The following is a 20,891-nucleotide window of genomic DNA, read 5'->3' as shown; positions in this document are numbered from 1 at the left end:
CTGTAGTTCCAGCTGCTTGGAAGGCTGAGGCAGAAGGATTGCCGGAGCCCAGCAGGTCGAGGCTGCAGTGGTCGGGAGCGGCCAATGCACTCCAATCTGGGTGACAGGGTGAGACTCCAACTCAAATAAATAAATAAATAAATAAATAAAATGGAGGGGAGGAGGGCAATGGTGTTGGCATTCTTTTTTTTGAGTCAGAGTCTCACCCTATCGCCCAGACTGGAGTGCAGTGCCACTCCCAGCCACTGCAGCCTCGACCTGCTGGGCTCCGGCGATCCTTCCGCCTCAGCCTTCCAAGTAGCTGGAACTACAGGCGTGCGCTACCACGCCCGGCTAATTTTTGGGTTTTTTTAACTGTAGAGATGAGGTCTCACCAAGTTGCCCAGGCGGGTCTCGAACCCGTGGGCTCAGGCAATCCACTCACCTCAGTCTCCCAAAGCGCAGGATTACAGGCTGAGCCACCAAGCCCGGCTTGGTGTTGGCATTCTTAAAGGCAAGGTTACAGTCAGTCTTAACTTATAAAGACATGCTTTTTTTTTTTAAAGAAAATGAAATGGTACTTACATGTACCAAGGGCAGAAATCTGATTGCTCTTTGAGATTCGCTCCAGTCAGTCCTGAGCAGGGCATAAAGTGAATGTCCTTTTTGGGATTGAAGCCAACTTTTTTCAAAAATGGCACTAGTTTCTCTTTACATTCTTCATACCTATGAATATTTATAAATAACTCAATTATATAAATAAAACGAACTCTAGTTTCATCAGTAAACAAATTAAGGTTTAGAAAAACCCTTAGAGAAAAAGCCATGAAATAAGAAAACTGTCCTTAATTCCTCTAACACATCTATAAAATAACAGTAAGATACCAAAGCTTACCTCTCATTACTCCAATTTACTGTTGGGTCATCCATCTTATTAATAAGCACAATTAAGTGTTTTACACCTGCTGTCTTTGCCAACATTGCATGTTCTCTTGTCTGTCCTCCTTTTTCAAATCCAGTTTCGAATTCCCCTTTCCTGGCTGAAATGACCTAATTCCAAAAGATGATTCGTTTACTCTTACACTTTCAGGCATACCCTTCTAGCAGTAAAACATCTTTCCTTTCAAATATTTTGCAAGAAAATGAAGCAAATTATGTTATAATGTAGATGCTTTTAAATGTCACAAATCAAAAAAGGTCTAGATGATTTAAGCTTCTGGAGCATTTCTATCCCACAAATTCCAAAAAACTAGTACACTTCTATATTTTGTAATTCAAATATAATAACAAAGCCATCCTTAATTCCACTAACATGTCTATAAAACACCATTTGTTTTCTATCCATTGTAACTACAAAGAAAAAAATGTATGTGATCTAGTGCCAGTACACAAAATCGCAAAACAGATGGTTTCTTATTCATTTTTCACCCACAGAGGCTATGAGTAGGCTTGGTATTTAGTAGACACTAAGTTCTGAAACATTAATAGACAACAGCAATGGGAGAGAAAAAGTAAAACATATTTTCAGAAGTAAACCAAGCCGTAAAGATTTCCTGAGCAGTTTAGTATGATGAAAGTGAAAATGATAACTGTGTACATCATTATAGTTCACTACAGCCTACATTTTTCTAGCTCTTAGAAGGTATACTAAAATATTTAAGATATAAATTAGGTTGCTAACAAATATCCAGATGGACTGAAATTTTTTTCTTACCAGCACAGCCAAATCAGCTTGGGAGGCACCACCAATCATATTTGGGACAAAACTCTTGTGTCCAGGGGCATCCAGAATTGTGAAATGCTTCTTTTCAGTTTCAAAATAGGCACGACCCACTTCTACTGTTTTACCCTTGTCTCGTTCTTCCTGATTTGTGTCTAAGGCCCAAGACAAGTACCTGAAATAATTTTTAAAATAAGAGTAACATTGCGAAGAACACTGAGACTCTCAAAGATATTCTTCTTTTTTTTTTTTTTTGAGTTGGAGTCTCACTCTGTCAACCAGACTAGAGTGCAGTGACCACTCCCAGCCACTGCAGCCTCCACTTGCTGGGCTCCGGTAATCCTTCCGCCTCAGCCTTCCAAGAAGCTGGAACTACAGGCACGCACTACCATGCCCGGTTCATTTTTGATGTATTGTAGAGTTGAGGTCTCGCCAAGTTGCCCAAGAGGGTATCGAACTCGCGGACTCAGGCAATCCAGTCACCTCAGCCTCCCAAAGCGCGGGATTACAGGCTGAGCCACCGAGCCCAGCTAAAGATATTCTAACATTAAAGGTTTAGTTGATGACATCCAACTTTATGGCCATCATACAACATATAAATCATGAACAGGATTGGTGAAATGAAAATTAAAAGACTAAAACTAGTACTACCGTGATTCAAATACTTGAAGCTTTTATACACATCCTATCAATTATTTATAGCAAACATTATTTATGACAACATACACAGAAAGAAAACTTAGTACCAATGCCAATATCACTGTGAGTTAAGTATTAACGAGTATACTTATTTCATTTTTATAACCATCTGGCACAAAATTCGATACAAATAATTTATTTTTCAGCAGTAAAGGCCATTAACCCATCATGTGGGAGTAATGTGACTTGCTAGAAGTTATCTCAATATTATTTGCCAAGTAAAAATCATGTATTTAAGTTCAATCCCTAACAGTAGGCATTAATTTAGATAACCTCATCATCTGTTGTTTTATAGCTTGTACTCCTTTGTTTTCCTTTAACATTGACAAGGATTTTTTTCTCCCTTAACACAGAGGAACAGTTTTATTTTTTATTTTTTGAGTTGGAGTCTCACTCTGTCACCCAGACTGGAGTGCAGTGGCTGCTCCCGGCCACTGCATAATCGACCTGCTGGGCTCCAGCGATCCTTCTGCCTCAGCCTTCCAAGTCGCTGGAACTACAGGTATGCGCTACCATGCCAGGCTAATTTTTGATTTATTGTAGAGATGAGGTCTTGTCAAGTTGCCCAGGCAGGTCTCAAACCCATGGGCTCAGGCAATCCACTCACCTCAGCCTCCCAAAGCGCGGGATTACAGGCTGAGCCACCAAGCCTGGTCAGTTTTATTTTTTAAAAACGACCCCCAATGTTCCACTGAGACAAGGCTTGCTAACTTACTTTTTCTTTTTTTTAATTGTAAAGATGTAGGGTACAATTCAGGATTAAGTATACAAGTGGTCATCATACAGGTAAAGTTTGGGCCTCCCTTTGGTCCCCACTTTGCCTGGTTTGAGATCTGGTACCCTTACTACTGATGTTGTGTTTCCCACCCACCAACACAGCTAACTTTTTAAAAACAAAATAGGCCGGGCTCGGGGTCTCAGCCTGTAATCCCAGCACTTTGGGAGGCCGAGTTGAGTGGACTGCCTGAGCCTGAGCGTTCGAGACCTGCCTGGGCAACTTGACAAGACCTTATCTCTACAATAAATCAAAAAATCAGCCGGGCGTGATAGCGCGTGCCTGTAGTTCCAGCTACTTGGAAGGCTGAGGCGGAAGGATCGCCAGAGCCCAGTAGGTCAACAAAAAAAAGCAAAATAATAGGTAAAGTTAGAAAGCAGAAAAAAATGAACTCTTTCACCATTAGCCGGGCTCAGTGGCTCAGTCTGTAATCCCGCGCCTTTGGGAGGCTGAGGTGAGTAGATTGCCTGAGCCCGCGGGTTCGAGACCCGCCTGGGCAGGCAAGACCTCATCTCCTCAATAAAATAAAAAAATATACATTTTGAGGCAAAATTTAGCCAGGCGTTGGTAGCGCGTGCCTGTAATTCCGGCTACTCGGAAGGCTGAGGTGGAAGGATCGCCGGAGTCCAGCAGGTCGAGGCTGCGGTGGCGGGAGCGGCCACTGCACTCCAGGCTGGGCGACAGAGTGAGACTCCAACTCAAAAAAAAGCAACCATTGTCAAGAAATCCTTCTATTCTTTTTTCTTTGTAGCATTTATTTACATAATGGCCATATTTTAAGTATAATTATGTTTCTCCCCAAATGCCACTGCAATATAAATTCTGTTTCTGGTTATTACAAATCGTATAAATATAAGTTTCTAGTGGTTATATAATGACCCAATTAAATGGTTTATATTTCTTCAACAAGTCTCCTATTGCCAGAGGCGTGAATTCTTTCCCAATTTCTGCGTGTAAGTTACTAAGTTATCGGGAACTGACATACTGTGTATTATGAGAGGAACGGAAACTTTTCCTTTGTTATAACACCATTTTAGACCTCAAAATTTATATTTTAATAGCTACAAAAGCATTAGGTGAGCATCATTTCCTTAAAAGAAAGTTATAGTGTCATAAACATCTACTATACCAAGTTTCTCTGTTTTTTTCTTTAGCTTCTCTTTCATATTTCTCAAGTGTCCTTTTGTCAACCATTCCAGTCAAATACCTGAAGACATTTTAGAAAAAAAGAAGCAAACACTTAATTATTCACAAATTACTCAGTAAAATTAGGGAAGTTTTAGAGAACTTGAGGGGGCTTTCAACTCCAGAAAACAGCTACTTTAAAGGTAACTCTGGTGGATGCTAAAAATATGAAAAGTTTAAGTACGAAAAGGAGGTTTGCACAGTCTCAAATTATCAGATCAAGGGGAAAAAATAACTTTATAATGGAGAATCCCAACAAACAACACCTCAAACAAGTAATCATGGCTGATTTCACCAGTAATAAGGAAAACACTGAAAAAGTAAAACAGGATAGACACCATCAACCCCTTCACAGGGTGCACTGAGAACATCACTTTCTTTTGTGATACTCTTGTCCAAAATGGAAAACCTCAATCCAATTGTGAGAAAACATTAGTCAAACCCAAACTGAAGAAAGATTTCTAAGGCCATGAAAGACAAGGAAAAACTGAGGAAATGCTACAGGCTACAGAAGACTAAGGAGGAAAAACCGGTAAAACGGACACAAGATCTGTATCACAGTTAATAGTATTGTGCCAATGTTAATTTCCTAGTTTTAATATATGTACTATGGTTACATAGGATACTACCATCAGGGTAGACGAAATGAAGGTATAGGGGTATTCTGTACTGTTTTTGCAATCTTTTTGTAAATCTAAAATTATTTCAGAATATAAGTTTTTTTTTTTTTGACAAAAGTAAAAATTAAGCTGGGCATGGTGGGTCATGCTTATAGTCCCAGGTACTCAGGAAGCTGAAGCAGGAGGATCACTTGAGCCCAGGATTTGAGGCTGTATTACTCTGTGATCATGTCTGTGAATGGCCACTGTACTCCAGCCTGGGCAACACAGAAAGACCCTATTTCTTAAAAAAAAGTTAAATTAAATGTAAATACAAGTACTATATATAAGAAGAAAAATGCCAACAGTACTGTCCAGGTAATGAGGCCTTACTAACTACTTGTCAAAGTGAGATTATAATTTTAAAATAGCTCCTTAGTATTGCTTCCCTTGATTCAATCCGTATCAAAGTTCCCCTGTCCCTAGCTTTCATCTCTGTGTTCGCCATGTAGTCATCTAGAGTGCAATGCTCCTAAGCATTTGAGTACAGAACCCCAGAGAAATGCCACTGAAAATTATAGCCCATCAGCAAAAAATATACATTTTCCTGAAAACAAACAACAAATGGCATGACACTTCCAGCCACAGAGTTTTGGTTAAAGAGCCTGTTTAACAGCCTGCCTTAAGGTCTCTGTTGCAGAAATTTTCATAAGCAATTGGCAAGATCGCTAATTAAAATGATTTAATTAGGCAAAATGATATGTCCCCTAGGTTCTCCGATGACATAGTTTGAAGAAATGGGTATAATGTACAGAAGGGGTTAAAAATTTAGGGACGTTTAATTAAAAGATTTATCAATACCAGAATGCATTACTACAGGCTAGCCATAGCCAGATGCAGTGACTCATACCTGTAATCCCAGTACTCAGAGGACTGCCTGAGCCTAGGGTTCGAGAACAGTCTGGGCAACTTGGCAAGACCTTGTCTCTTCAATAAATCAAAAAATTAGCTGGGCATGGTGGCATGCACCTGTAGTTCCAGCTACTTGAAAAGCTGAGGTAGAAGGATTCCTGAGTCCAGTAGATCGAGGCTGCAGTGGTTATGAGCATGCCACTGCTCTCCAGTCTGGGCAACAGTGAGACTCCAACTCAAAAAAATAAAAAAAATAAAGACTAGCCATGGTGATTTCATGCTGAGATAGCTTCTAGATGATAAAAAAAATTATTTTAGCATGTTATTAGCTTATCTGCCTTTTATTAAATCCACAAAAATTTAAGGAGCTAATGAGGAAAAAAAGGTAGTTCCCCCATTCACCACATTCAATAGCTGGTCTTCATTATTCCCAAGTAAATTATATTCAAAGCAGACTAAGACTTCCTATAATCTAAGGTTCTATATTCATTTTTTGTTTAAAAAAAAAATCTAAAAGACAACTTTCAGAAACCCATTTAATTAATGTTCCATGAGAATCTGACATGACTGAAATCCATCAGAAAATACAATGATCACACAGCAAAAATCACTTCTTTTTTTCCTGTAGAGATGGGATCTTGCTATGTTGCCCCTGGCTGGTCTTAAACTCCTGGCCTCAAGGTGATCTTCCCACCTTGGCCTCCCAAAGTGCTGGGATTACAGGTGTGAGCCACTATACACAGCCAAAATTTACTCTTTGTTTTGATTTGAATCAGTCTCACTGGAATGCAGTTCATGGCTAACTGTAGCCTCAACCTGCTGGGCTCAGGTGATCCTTCTGCCTCAGCCTTCCAAGTAGCTGGAACTACAAGCATGCCCACCACACCCAGCTAACTTTTTAATTTATTGTACTGATGATGTCTCACTAAGTTGCACAGGCTGGCCTCAAACACCTGGACTCAAGTAATTCTCTCACCTCTACCTCCCAAAGTGCTGGAATTAGTGGGAGCCACTTCACCTGGCCAAAATTTACTTCTTAACATCAGGTAATTGACCAGTTTAAATGTCTGCAATGTCTAAAAGTCATTCAATCAAATAAACTCTATTATTAAACAAAAGACATAGACTTACATGATTTGTCCTCCAATGGTTGACTTGCCAGCATCTAAAGGTAATATTCACATGCAAACAATAGGTTAAAGACAAAAACCAAACCACTACATATGCAAGGCAAGCACAGCTGACAGTTGTGGCATATATAATTAAATCTTACAACAGGACTTCGGGGCATAAGCCCTAGTAGTTACCTTCTCCCTTGGAATATGAGGCCGCTTAGGCTCCCTACAACTCAATGACTTAGAAATACTTTACAGATAATGAAGAAGTAATTTTTGAACAGACTGTTCCCTGACCTTCAACTAACAAGCACAGCAGCAACAGAATATATATTACCCAAGGGGAGCTTCTGAGGTGACCAAAAGTAGCTGAAGAGCTGTGAACTACATTTAGGTCATTTTCCTTTCATTAACAGCAAGTAGACTATGTGTCTTCTACACATTTCAAAGGATTTCTTGCTACTAAAAGTGGAGTATGGTGTTTCAGATTCAGGGGAAAGACGGAGACAGAAGAAATAAAAGGCACATAATTCTGTATTTTCTTCTCACAATTTTGGGGATAGGTCAGGTAATTGGAGAATACTTGAGTAAGTTAAATAGGTTTGTTCTTTTGTTTTGTTTTATGCTAAACCAGCAACCTGGTAAGCACCCAAAAGTTACTCCAAACTATTTATTTCTTACTTCATACACAACTAAACTATCTAGTAAGATTAATCCAGTTAATGTTAACAAGTTAACTGAAATTCACATAAGAGCACATTTTCTAAGATATTAATGAACAGATATACTATGCTGAAGCACAATCAGTGGTCTCTCGACTAATCATATGTTACATACAAATATCCCAAAGCGTATTTTCTTCCAGCGTCTATGCCATACAAAATGGTTCATTTGCTCAAACCTCAAGAAAAAAGTACCTATAATTTTTTGATAGTTAAAAAAATCTAGCAAATTAAAAATCAAGACATTTTATATTAATTCGGTTCCACTAAACATTTCCAAGCAGCTAAATAAAATGTTTTATGTTTGACGTATCTAAGAACTCTGGTCGTTTCTTGTAAGTGCTATGAGTGCGACTTACCCACATGGCCAATGAATACTACATTTACATGCTCCTTTTTAGGAGCACCTGGAGGTGCAACCACAGATTTAGGTTTTGGTATCTCCTCTTCCTCCTCCATCATTTCTTGGGCACTTTCCTCTGGTGGTCTTCCATCTCCCAAGGAACCACCCCCTGGCTCTGCTTCACTTATTTCTTCTTTGTGCTCCCATGATTCTTCTGGGGACATTTCCGTTTCTCCATTTTCTACTGAAGTAAGACATTTTAACTTACTATTCTGAAAAAGACGTATAACCCGCACTTTAAAACAACAAATGGAACCTGGTGTATCTAGCTCCATTTCCTAATGTCCAGGGATACACAGCAGGAAATCTCTTTCACAGGAGCAATAAATAACAGCTTTCAAGGTGGCCTCACTAATGATATCAAATCAGAGAGCTCTAACTCAGAGACTACCATTTTAATGTTTCATTTTCCTAAGGACAAACAACATGTAAACAAGAGATCTAACATTCCCAACAGCCTAGTTATTCCAGTGTCAAGAGACCCTGACAGCAGGAAAAGTTTAAAATCATAACAGATGAAAGGACTTAGGAGACAGTTCCTTTTCTTCTTTAAGTAATACAACTTTGGCATCAACTTTAATAATCCCCTTGGGAACAGGAAAGTCTTAAGAATAGTTATAGCCAGGCGCAGTGGCCCACACTTATAATCCCAGCACTTTGGGAGGCTGAGGTAAGAGGACTGCCTGAGCCCACGGGTTCAAGACCAGCCTTGACAACTTGGTGAGACCTCATCTCTACAGTAAGTCAAAAAATTTGATGGGCATGGTGGCGCATGCCTGTAGTTCCAGCTACTCGGAAGGCTGAGGCAGAAGGATCGCCTAAGCACAGTAGGTCGAGGCTGCGGTGGCTGTCAACGTGCCACTGCACTCCAGCCTGGCCGAGAGAGACTCCAACTCAAAAAAGAAAAAGAAAAAAGAATAGTTACAAAAAAGAAAGGAAACCTTTCACAAAGTAAATAAAACAAGTCCAAGTGCTTAAATTGACCTTAGCATTCCTCCATACTCATTTTGCAGTCACTAAGTTTATCAAGGCAGTGATAATGCCCTTTTTTCCCCTGCTTTCGAAATACTAATAGCAAAGACTCAATGTAGTCTTAAATGTAGGCATTACAATAATCATAACACATTTGCACCTTACATCTTGAGGGAAAGTTTCATATTATTATATTAATATGGTCAGAAATTTTCTTACCAACAGGTTCTGAAAGTTCCATGCTAACAGCTGAATTTGAACCTAAACAAGAGATTGAGATATAATCTATATTTACAAAACAGTATCTGCCTTTATATGCCAAAGACAACTTAAAAAGACTTTCAAAGAGTACATCATAAAAAATTACCTTCACACAGCAACGACTGGTCCTCTTGAGAGGATTCCACAGGTGCTGTTTAATAGAAGTAAGTTCTATTAAAAATTGAGAGCTATACATCCATTCCACTTATCTTTTAATATATTGTAAAAACAGAAGTTCAGTAACAACACAAGCCTCAATAACTCAGATCAATAGCAGCTAATGCAGGTCTTCAAATTAGAAGTCTCTGTTTAACCTACTTTTCAAAATTCTACCAAGAGCCGGGCTCGGTGGCTCAGCCTGTAATCCTGCGCCTTCGGGAGGCTGAGGTGAGTGGACTGCCTGAGCCTGCGGGTTCAAGACCCGCGTGGGTGGCGAGACCTCATCTCTACAATAAATCAAAAAAAATCAGCCGGGCGTGGTAGCGCATGCCTGTAATTCTGGCTACTTGGAAGGCTGAGGCGGATCGCCGGAGCCCAGCAGGTCGAGGCTGTGGTGGCTGGGAGCGGCCACTGCGCTCCAGTCTGGGTGACAGAGTGAGACTCTAACTCAAAAAAATAAATAAAATTCTACCAATTACAGTCAATTTTAAAGCACTTCCAGTAATTAAAATGTTTTCATAAAAGCATACCCAGTCATTGCCTTGCTAGACTCTGGTGTGGCCATGTGCTCTCTGAGCTGTGGCTGTCAACATGCTTCCTGGCTTCAGCCCCCTCCCCCACTTTGGGAAGGTGAGTCTTCTCTTTCTCTAATTTACTTTTTAAAAAACTGTATTTTCTAATTTTAAAAAAAGCATACTCTATAAACTTTTTCTCCACAGACAATAAGTAATCTGGAGCCCAGCACAGGTCAAATTAGTGTGATATTTCTGCTCAACAGATACACACCCACTCTCCTAGATTCCCTTGGTAAACCTCCAGCCCAAGAAGGTAACAATTAGCTCTTTCTAAGACTCCAGAAGCATGTTATCAAGATCCCCGAAATTAAATTTGCTACCAGTAAGATAAAGAACATTAGTACAAAGTCCTGACATATATACAGAGGATGCCAAAGAAATATATTCAGGTTTTTTGTTTTTTTTTAAGTTCAACCTTTGATTTATTGAAGAAAATAGTAAAAATTTCTAAGCACTTACTTAGAAAAAACATGTATCTCAGACAAGGATGATTCAAATCCTGCCATCACCACTGACATTCTTATCCCATCCAACTAGTCACTAGGAAATCCCACATGTATTACTTGTAGGGTAAGTCCAGGACTCATTTTAATGATTGTATCACAATCTTGGGTTTCAGCTTTTTTTTTTTTAATAATCAATATTTTTTATTATGATAGTGGGGTACAGTTAAAGGTTAGGTATACAAATACGCTTCGTTCAGGCACCCTTGTTGATAAGAGGTGTCTCCCCATCCCAAGACAGATATTGACTACCATTAATCTCATCTCCCCCACCCCATAGTTTCCCACTACTGTCAGTCATTTTCTTATAGTATTATGTTGGATGTTCAAGGTCCACTATATGAGTGAGAACATGTGACACTCAGATCTCTGTTTCTGTGAGAGGTCACTCAGTATTATAGACGCTAGTTCCATTCAGGTTGCTGCGAAATTCATGATTTTGTTCTTTTTTTATGGCTGCGTAGTATTCCATCCTGTGTATGTACCACATTTTTTTAATCCAGTCCTCTTTTGATGGACAACATGGTTGCTTCCAGGTTCTTGCTATTGTGAACAATGCTGCGATAAACATACGTGTGCAGGTATCTTTTTTATAGAGTGATTTGAGTTCTTCAGGGTATATTCCCAGTAGGGGGATTGCGGGGTCATATGGGAGGTCGATATTTAGAGCTTTTAGGAATCACCATATTGTTTTCCACAGAGGTTGCACTAGTTTGACTCCCACCAACAGTGTAGAAGTGTTCCCTTTTCGCCACACCCTCTCCAGCAACTGTTATTTATTGAGTTATTGATAATTGCCATTCTGACTGGAGTTAGGTGGTATCTCAGTGTGTTTCTGATTTGCATCTCCCTGATGATTAGTGAGGTTAACCATTTCTTCATGTGTTTGTTGGCTGCTCGATATCTTCCTTTGAGAAGTGTCTGTTCATATCTTTTGGCCATTTTATAATGGGGTTGTTTGTTTTTTTCTTTTTAGCACATTTGAGTTCCTTGTAGATCCAAGATGTTAAGCCTTTGTCAGATCTGGAGTTGGCAAATACTTTTTCCCAGTCTGTGGGCTGTCTCCCTGCTCTCTTGATGGTTTCTTTGGCTTTGCAGAAGCTTGTCAGTTTAATGAGGTCTCACTTGTCTATCTTCTCTCTTATGGCCTGTTGGTTTCAGGTTTTGTTCAGGAATTGGATGCCAGTTCCAATTTCCATGAGGGTATGTCCTTCATTTTCTAAGGTTCTTATGGTTTGAGGTTTTACATTTAGGTCTCTGATCCATTTAATTTTTGTGTATGGTGAAAGATAGGGGTCCTGTTTCAATCTTCTGCATGTGGTCAGCCAGTTTTCCCAGCACCATTTACTGAATAGGTTCTCCTCTCCCCAGTGGTAGGTGGTGGAGGCTTTGTTGAAGATGAGTTGGTTGAGAAATTGAGGTTTTGCTTCAGAAATCTCAATTCTATTCCATCGTTCTATATGCCTGTTCCTGTACCAATACCAAGCTGTTTTGATGATTGTAGCTTTATAGTAAAGTCTGACGTCTGGTAATGTGATACGACCTGCTTTGTTTTTTTTTTTGCTGAGGATTGTTCAGGCTATTCTTGGTCGTTTGTGTTTCCATATGAATTCCTGTGTTGTTTTTTCTAGGTCTGAGAAGAATGTTGCTGGTAATTTGATGGATATTGCATTAAATCTGTAGATTGCCTTAGGTAGGATGGACATCTTCACAATGTTGATTCTTCCAATCCATGAGCATGGGATATTTTTCCACTTGTTTGTGTTTTCTTTGATTTCCTTGAGCAGTGTTTTGTAGTTATCATTGTAAAGGTCTTTCACGTTTCTGGTTAGGAAGATGCCAAGGTGTTCCATTTTTTTTGTGGCTATTGTGAATGGAATTGTGGTTTTTATTTGGGTTTCTGTTTGTTTATTATTGGTGTAAATATTGAGTTTAAAAAAGGAAAAAAACTGTATTAAAACTGTAGTACTCAATACATACTGATAACAAAAGATGAATACCAGTCACATTTGACTTCTGTAATTACAAGAGGTGCTCAAAGTGGTTACTGTCAGTGTCCAGACAATTCTTTTTTTTTTTTTGAGTTGGAGTCTCACTCTGTTGCCCAGACTGGAGTGCAGTGGCCGCTCCCGGCCACCGCAGCCTCGCCTGCTGGGCTCCAGCGATCCTTTCGCCTCAGCCTTCCAAGTAGCTGGAACTACAGGTGTACGCTACCACGCCCGGCTAATTTTTTGATTTATTGTAGAGATGAGGTCTCACCAAGTTGCCCAGGCAGGTCTCGAACCCATGAGCTCAGGCAGTTCACTCACCTCAGCCTCCCAAAGGCACAGGATTACAGGCTGAGCCACTGAGCCCAGCTCAGACAATTCTGATTATGGCGAGCATCTTCTAATGACACTTACAATGTGTATACATTTTTTTGACATCCCCGGTATAAGACCCTTAAAACATCTGCAGAAAAGATGGTTCCAAAGATGCCAATTTTGTTCTATACTAAAATGATCCAGTTTTCACAGTTGTTACACAGCAAATCTACTTATGACATCACTGTGAGAGAAACAGAAGTACATACTGATACCAAAATACATAAATCTATTTCTTAGATTTTAGTTTGTCAGACATAAACAAACCTAGATGATACTCCAATACGGACGTGCCCCTGCTTTAAAGACTCTCCAAGACATAAAAAGACACCAAGTAACTTGAAGCCACATGAATCATGTGAAGCAAGTACAAAAGAGTAGTGAATTTATAACCTGCAAAACTCTTATTTAAAATCACTGTCCAGAAAGTATGAACACCTGTAAGAGTTAAGAGAAAGTGTTTTGCACCCAATCTTTTATTTATTTATTTATTTTGAGTTGGAGTCCCATTCTGTCACCTAAGCTGGAGTGCAGTGGTACATTCGCAGTCAGCCCAGCGTCGACCTGCTGGGCTCCGGCAATCCTTTCGCCTCAGCTGTCCAAGTAGCCGGAACTATAGGCGCATGCTACCGTGCCTGGTTAATTTTTTTTTTTTTTTTAACGTATTGTAGAGACGAGGTCTTGACAGGTTGCCCAGGTTGGTCTCAAACCTGTGGGCTCAGATCCACTTGCCTTGGCCTCCCAAAGTGCCACTGAGCCCAGCTGGGACCAAACTTCAGTAGCATCAATATTGAGGAAAATAATTTCCTGTCTCTGATAGGTAAAGGGAAACCTTTTCTTTCTTTTTTTCTTTTTTTTAATTGACAAGCTCAGCCGGGCACAGTAGCTCACGCCTATAACCCTAGCACTTTGGAAGACCGAGGTGAGAGAACTGCCTGAGCCCATGGGTTTGAGACTAGCAAGGGCAACTTGGTGAGACCTGGAGTCTGGAGTAAGACTCTGACTAAAATAAAAAAATAAATAAACTGACATGCTCAGATTGTCACTTAGCAAGATCATTTTTATGGTAGTATATAGTGAAAAGACCACACAGGCAGAAAGACCGCATCACCACTGCAAGGAAGCACAACATTAGGACAACCAAGCGTACAACTAGGGACAGGGTGAATGCGAAGACACAGGAGGCAACACCTGACAGAAGCTGGGACAAAGAGTGATAGGTCTAAGACGGCCCCACCTGTGTGATGAACAGGACATTACACAGAAACTAGAAAGAAAATCCTTTCAGCTAAGTTAGGAAGGGGACAGAAACTGTACTCCATCGATATAGATTTGCCTTTTTTGCTTTTCCATTTTTAAGTTTAAGGGTAAAATAAGGAAAAATTATTCAATTCACAAGAAATCCAGGCAGTGCTAAGTGAATCAGGTTCACAGGCCACCTTAGGAAGAAGGCAGCATAGGGTACTGGAAGAGCCTAGAACTGAGCTGACTCCTGGGTTTAACTTTTGGCTTGTCACAAGTTGTGGGAACTGTGGGAATGACACAGCATCTTCCTGAGAGGATTATGCATTTGCTTTTTTGCTTGTTTTTTTAAATTTTTAAAATTTTTTAGCTTGTTTTTTTAAATTTTTTTTAGAAAGCAGGATTTATTGAGAGGACAGAAAAGCTCCCACAGTAGGAGGGGACCAATAGGAGTTGCCCTATGTGTTTTTTTAATTTAATTTTATTTTATTTGAAAGATGTGGGGTACAATTCAGAATTAGCTATATAAGTGGTCACCCTATAGGTAAAGTTTGGGTCTCCCTTTGGCCCCCACTTCACCTGGTTTGAGATCAGGTACCCTCATTGATGTTGTATGCCCCCTCTTCCCTGGCAGTTTCCCACCTCTTCCGATCTCTTTCTTATATTATTACAATAAATGTTCAGGGTACGCTTATGAGGAGAACATGTGGTACTCAGTTCTTTGTTTCTGTGATAAATCACTAAGTATGACAGACTCTAAATCCATCCAAGTTGCTGTAAAGTTCATAATTTTGTCCTTATTTGTGGATGTGTAAATATTCCATCTTGTATATGTACCACATTTAAAAAAATTCAGTCCAGCCGGCCTCGGTGGCTCAGTCTGTAATCCCGCACCTTTGGGAGGTTGAGGTGAGTGGATTGCCTGAGCCCGTGGGTTCAAGACCCGCCTGAGCAACTTGGCAAGACCTCATCTCTACAATAAATCAAAATGAGCCGGGCGTGGTAGCGCACGCCTGTAGTTCTAGTTACTTGGAAGGCTGAGGCGGAAGGATCGCCAGAGCCCAGCAGGTCGAGGCTGCGGTGGCCAGGAACGGCCACTGCACTGCAGTCTGGGTGACAGAGTGAGACTCCAACTCAAAAAAAAAAAAAAAACTCAGTCCACTTTCAATGGAATACATTTGTTTAGTGTCAATTAAAGAACTTCTGGCACTGGGCTCAATGGCTCACGCCTATGCTCCCAGAACTTTGGGAGGCAGAGGTGGGAGGATCTCTTGAGCCCAGGAGTTCAAAATCGGCCTGGTCAACTTGGCGAGACCTGGTCTCTACAAAAAAAAAAATCAAAAAATTATCTGGGCATGGTTGCACATGCCTGTAGTCCACTACTTGGGAGGTTAAAGTGGAAGGATCACCTGAGTCTTGGAGCAGTGAGTAATGATCATGCCACTGCTCTCCAGTCTGGGTGACAGAGTAAGACTCCAACTGAAGAAAAAAAAAATTCCGGCATCTAGTAGTTATTCAACAAATGCCAGTCTCACCCTCTACAATACTCCAAATCAATCCTATGAACAAGGACTGAGTACTATGTGCCAGTCATAAAAATCATCCACAAATCCATCTAGTGTTAGTGCTGGAGGTGGAGGTAGTGGCAATTTACCCTAATTTTTATTAAGCTCTTATGTGCCAATTGCTTTCTTACACCCACTAAAAGCCCTAGGAAATAGATGCTGTTATCACTACCATCCAACATATAGGCATATCAGAACCAACTGTAGGCTTTCCCAAGTTATACAAGTGCCATCTTGCTCTTCCTCAAATAGCTACTGCTGAAAAAGAAAACGACTGTGATGACTGGCATGGTGAGCTTCCTCACCACTCTCAGGGTATCTGGAACTGTGACTCAGCTTTTCAAAACCAAACAGTACTTACACCTGACTACCTACCTCCTAGCACCAACTCTCAGATTTACATACAGATGCCCTCGACTTACTATGAGGATCAAGCTGGAAATGAATTTACAAAGCCTAACCTATTGAATATCACAGTTTAGTCCAGCCTACCTTAAACATCCTCAGAATGCTTACACTAGCCTGCAGTTGGGCAAAGCCACCTCGCAACACAGTGTGGTACAGAGTGTGGGTAACTTTCCTCCTGATCATGTGGCTGACCAGGAGCTGCGGCTTGCTGCCTCTGCCCAGCATCGTGAGACCACATCTTCCTAGCCTGGAAAGAGATCCACGTTCCAAATTCGAAGTATGATTTCTACTGAGTGCATATTTCTTTCACACCATCATAAAATCGAAAAATCTTTTTTTAAAAATTTTTAATTTTAAAGATGTGGGGTACAATTCAGGGTTAGGTATACAAATGCAGGTACCCTTGTTGATGAGGTGTTGTCCACCCCTCTCCCAAAAAATCTTAAGTTGGGAACCATGTGTATAGAACACATGCATCTGTAAGGAACTTCTCAGGACGGGGACATCTGTCATAAGATCATCTACTAGCTGCATAGCGCAGCATACTTACAATTTTTAATATTTATCTAAAGATAGTAAAGCTCAGTTTGTGTGGAGTGGCTCATACCTCCCAGCACTTTGGGAGGTTGAAGTAAGAGGATTGCTTGAGGCCTGGAGTTTGAGGTTGTAGTGAGCTACAACCACTGTACACCACTGTACTCCAGCCTGGGCAACAGAGCAAGATCCTGTCTCTTAAACAATAAATGCTTGATAGGCACATAAAATGATATTGATGTACTCCAAAATAAAGCTATAGTTTCCCAGAGGGAAAGAAAGCTCTCCCTGAAACAGTCAGATCATGGATCACATAAGCCTAATGACAACATGGTGACATACGTGAACTTTTTTTTTTGAATTAACCATAAAAATCACTATATATATTCTTTAAATTTCAGCTCAGGCTGGGAGTGGTGGCTCATGCCTGTAATTCTTTTTTTTTTTTTTTTGAGTTGGAGTCTCACTCTGTCGCCCAGACTGGAGTGCAGTGACCGCTCCCGGCCACCGCAGCCTCAACCTGCTGGGCTCCGACGATCCTTCTGCCTTAGCCTTCCAAGTAGCCGGAACTACAGGCATGTGCTACCACGCCTGGCTGATTTTTTTATTTATTGTAGAGATGAGGTCTCGCTGCCCAGGTGGGTCTCGAACCCGCGGCCTCAGGCAATCCACTCACCTCAGCCTCCCAAAGGCGCGGGATTACAGGCTGAACCACCGAGCCCGGCATGCCTGTAATTCTAGTACTTTGGGAGACAGAGGCGGGAGGATTGCTTCAGCCCAGGAGTTTGAGATCAGGCTGGGCAACATAGTGAAACCTGGTCTCAACAAAAAGTAAACAGAAAATTAGCCAGGTGTAGTGGCATGCACCTGTAGTCCCAGCTACTCAGGAGGTAAAGGCAGGAAGATTGCTTGAGCCCAGGAGGAAAAGGCTGCAGTGAGCTGTGATTGTGCCACTGCACTCCAGTCTGGGTGATAGAGTGGGACCCTGACTCTGATTACAAAAAAAAAAAATTCAGCTCAATATAATTGTACCCAGTCTTCATGCACAATAAACCCTTATTTGTTCATTCTACTCTGGTCTTATTCATAATGCACGTAATATCCAGATTTTACTGGCTACTAATAAGCTTGGGCTTAGTATTCTCCTGGGTTCAAAGTCATTTGCTCATGACCAGCCAACAGTTGACTGGGGCTTGATTTCTCACATCCTGCATGGTTCACATCCACTAGCGACAGAAGTTAGAATCCCTCCTGAGGAATGAAATCATGGCTTCAGATTGTCCAGTGTTATCTTTATGTTCAGAAGCACACTCTTATCAAGTATTTTGAAATGGAACAATTCTAATATGTGGGAAAGTTGTCAGAGTATACCAGTGAATACAATAGTCATGCCCCAAATTAGAAGGAAAAACTAATTCTATACATTGTGAAAAAGGAAGGTTCATGAACTGACTGTGAAACCAGGTACATTATCACAAATTTTAAAATATGAAGTTAAAAGATTTTACCAGAAGACAGTCACCCAACAGTACTGCCTGTGATGTAACACAGATGATAATCTGGATCTTAATATTGTTAGTCAAAATTTGATCATGGTAAAACAACACAAAGGTCACATATTGTATGATTCCATTTAAAGAAAATATTCAGAATAAGTAAATCCATAGACATAAAGCAGACTGGTGGCTGCCAAAAGAGGGAAGGAAGGGAGAATAACTGCTCAGTGAATGCGGGTTTCCTTTTGGTGTGATAAAAATGTTTTGGCACTAGCAAGAAATGCTGGTTACACAAAACACTGAAGATACTGAACTGTTCACTTTAAAATGGTTAATCTTATGTGGTTTAGATTTCATCTCAATCTTTCAAAATTTTTTGATTTTATTTTAGAATGCAGGTTTGTTACACAGTATACTGTGTAATGGTGAAGCTTTGGGCTTCTATTCTACTAAGCCTGCTCCCAAGCGGAGGGGTATAATTTTTTTTTTTTTAAGATTTGCTTGGCAAGGCTCGGTGGCTCAGCCTGTAATCCCAGCATTCTGGGAGGCCAAGGCGAGGGGACCGCCTGAGCCCACAGGTTTGAGAACAGACCAGGCAACTTGGCGAGACCTCATCTCTACAATAAATCAAAAATTAGCCGGGTGTGGTAGTGCGCGCCTGTAGTTGCGGCTACTTGGAAGGCTGAGGCAGAAGGATTACCTGAGTCCAGCAGGTCAATGCTGTGGTGGCTGTGAGTGTGACACTACACCCCAGCCTGGGTGACAGAGTGAGAATCCAGCTCAAAAAATAAAAAAATAATTAATAAAGATTTGATCATGGATCGAAGGACTTGAATATGGAAAATCCCACTTGGCCAGTTCATCAATAAAGCAAAAGTTAATCAAGGCTATGAATATCGCAGGTAACAGGTAATAAAAGCTATGCTTTGATTCAAGTTACATGTTTTGTTTTTGTGTTGGTTTTGCGTTTTTTTGAGTCAAGGTCTCATTCTGCTGCTCAGGCTCAAGTACAGTGGCATGATCTCAGTTTACCTCAGCCTCCAACTCCGGGGCTCAGGTGATCCTTCTGCCTCGGCCTCATGAATAGCCGGAATTACAGGTGCGTGCTACCACGCCCGGCTGATTTTTGATTTATTGTAGAGATGAGGTCTTGCTATGCTGCCCAAGCTGGTTTCGAATTCCTGGGCTCAAGCAATCCTCCTGCCTTGGTATTCCAAAGTGCTGGGATTACAGCCATGAGCCACCGTACCCAGTCAAGTTACATGTTTTGAACATAAATGTTTGATTAATTCTTAGAAAGCGCTTAATGCATACATTTCATAAATTTGCGATTTAAATTTGTATTGCGTCGGGCTCGGTGGCTCAGCCTGTAATCCTGCACCTTTGGGAGGCTGAGGTGAGTGGATTGCCTGAGCCGGCGGGTTCGAGACCCGCCTGGGCAACTTGGCGAGGCCTCATCTCTACAATAAATCAAAAATCAGCCAGGCGTGGTAGCACGCACCTGTAATTCCGGCTACTCGGAAGGCTGAGGCGGAAGGATCACCGGAGCCCAGCAGGTCGAGGTTGCAGGGACCAGGAGCGGCTACTGCACTCCAGTCTGGGCGACGGAGTGAAACTCCAACTCAAAAAAAAAAAAATTTGTATTGCTTTAGATATAAAACTAATCTCTAATCCTCTTTACACATCTAACAGTGATAAATGTTTACCACAAACATCCTAACCAAAATTATAGTCTTGTTAGCTAAATGGTGTGATCATTAAAGAAAAAACTTCAGTGCTGTCACAGAAGCCACAAGTGTTTTACATTGCATGGAAGTGAGAAATATGTGTGACGAAATTCTGTTCAAGTTTCTGCAATGATGGAAGTGTTCTATGTGTGCTGTGATATGATGGTCACTTGCCACATGTGGCTGTTAGGCACTTGAAACATGGCCATTGGTCAGGTGTGATGGCTCATGCCTATAATCCCAGCACTTTGGGAGACTGAGGCAAGATGATTGCCTGAGCTCAGGGGTTTGAGACCAGTCTGGGCAACTTGGCAAGATCTCGTCTCTACAATAAATCAAAAAATTAGCTGGATGTGGTGGCGCATGCCTGTGGTTCCAGCTACTTGGGAGGCTGAGATGGAAGAATCACCTGAGCCCAGCAGATTGAGGCTGCAGTGGTCATGAGTGTGCCATTACACTCCAGCCTGGGGAACAGAGTGAAACTCTTAAAAAAAGGAAAGAAAAAGAAATATGGCCACTGTGACTGAGGAACTGAATTTTAAATCCTAGTGTTGATGCATCTAGACAGCCACAGGTAGGCAGCAGCTCCATCTTGGATGCACAGTACTAACTCCTCTGAAGAATTCAGAAGTACACACATGTCCCCTGATTTCTCATTCCCATCCCAATCCCCATCACCCCACCACTCTGCAGGCGATCTCTACTCTAGGATATGACACATCTCTCAAATACAGGCATGCACATATCTTAGTTCCCTAGAGGTTTTAGGCTTCCAGAATGAACTGTGGGGCAGATGATTTCTGAAATACGGAGAGTTTTTTTCTCTACTCTTGAAGAGTACTCCACAAATTGGCAATGTATTGTTCAGAATAAATACACAATCCATCTTTACTGAATGAATTGGGAGTTTCATTTTGATTTTCTTTCTTTCTTTCTTTCTTTTTTTTTTTTTTTTTTTTGAGTTGGAGTCTCACTCT

General features: G+C 41.0%; 1 protein-coding gene across 1 annotated transcript in view; it reads right to left on the bottom strand.

The window, feature by feature from the left end:
• GSPT1 (G1 to S phase transition 1) overlaps nt 1-20,891 on the bottom strand; it is a 46,785-nt gene that overhangs the window by 15,903 nt on the left and 9,991 nt on the right. Inside the window, exons 2-9 of the mRNA XM_008066232.2 lie at nt 9,449-9,493; nt 9,301-9,342; nt 8,066-8,293; nt 7,001-7,034; nt 4,303-4,380; nt 1,694-1,874; nt 875-1,029; nt 565-705 (exon numbers count right to left, since the gene is read on the bottom strand). Coding sequence (XP_008064423.1) covers nt 565-705; nt 875-1,029; nt 1,694-1,874; nt 4,303-4,380; nt 7,001-7,034; nt 8,066-8,293; nt 9,301-9,322 — 839 coding nt within the window. The 5' untranslated portion in view covers nt 9,323-9,342; nt 9,449-9,493. The remainder of the gene's footprint in view (nt 1-564; nt 706-874; nt 1,030-1,693; nt 1,875-4,302; nt 4,381-7,000; nt 7,035-8,065; nt 8,294-9,300; nt 9,343-9,448; nt 9,494-20,891) is intronic.

Source organism: Carlito syrichta, unplaced genomic scaffold, assembly GCF_000164805.1.
Source record: "Carlito syrichta isolate Samal-C Ts95f unplaced genomic scaffold, Tarsius_syrichta-2.0.1 Scaffold308864, whole genome shotgun sequence".
NCBI lineage: Eukaryota > Metazoa > Chordata > Mammalia > Primates > Tarsiidae > Carlito > Carlito syrichta.
Note: the sequence above shows the minus strand (reverse complement) of the source record. Positions and strands in the feature narration are given on the sequence as shown.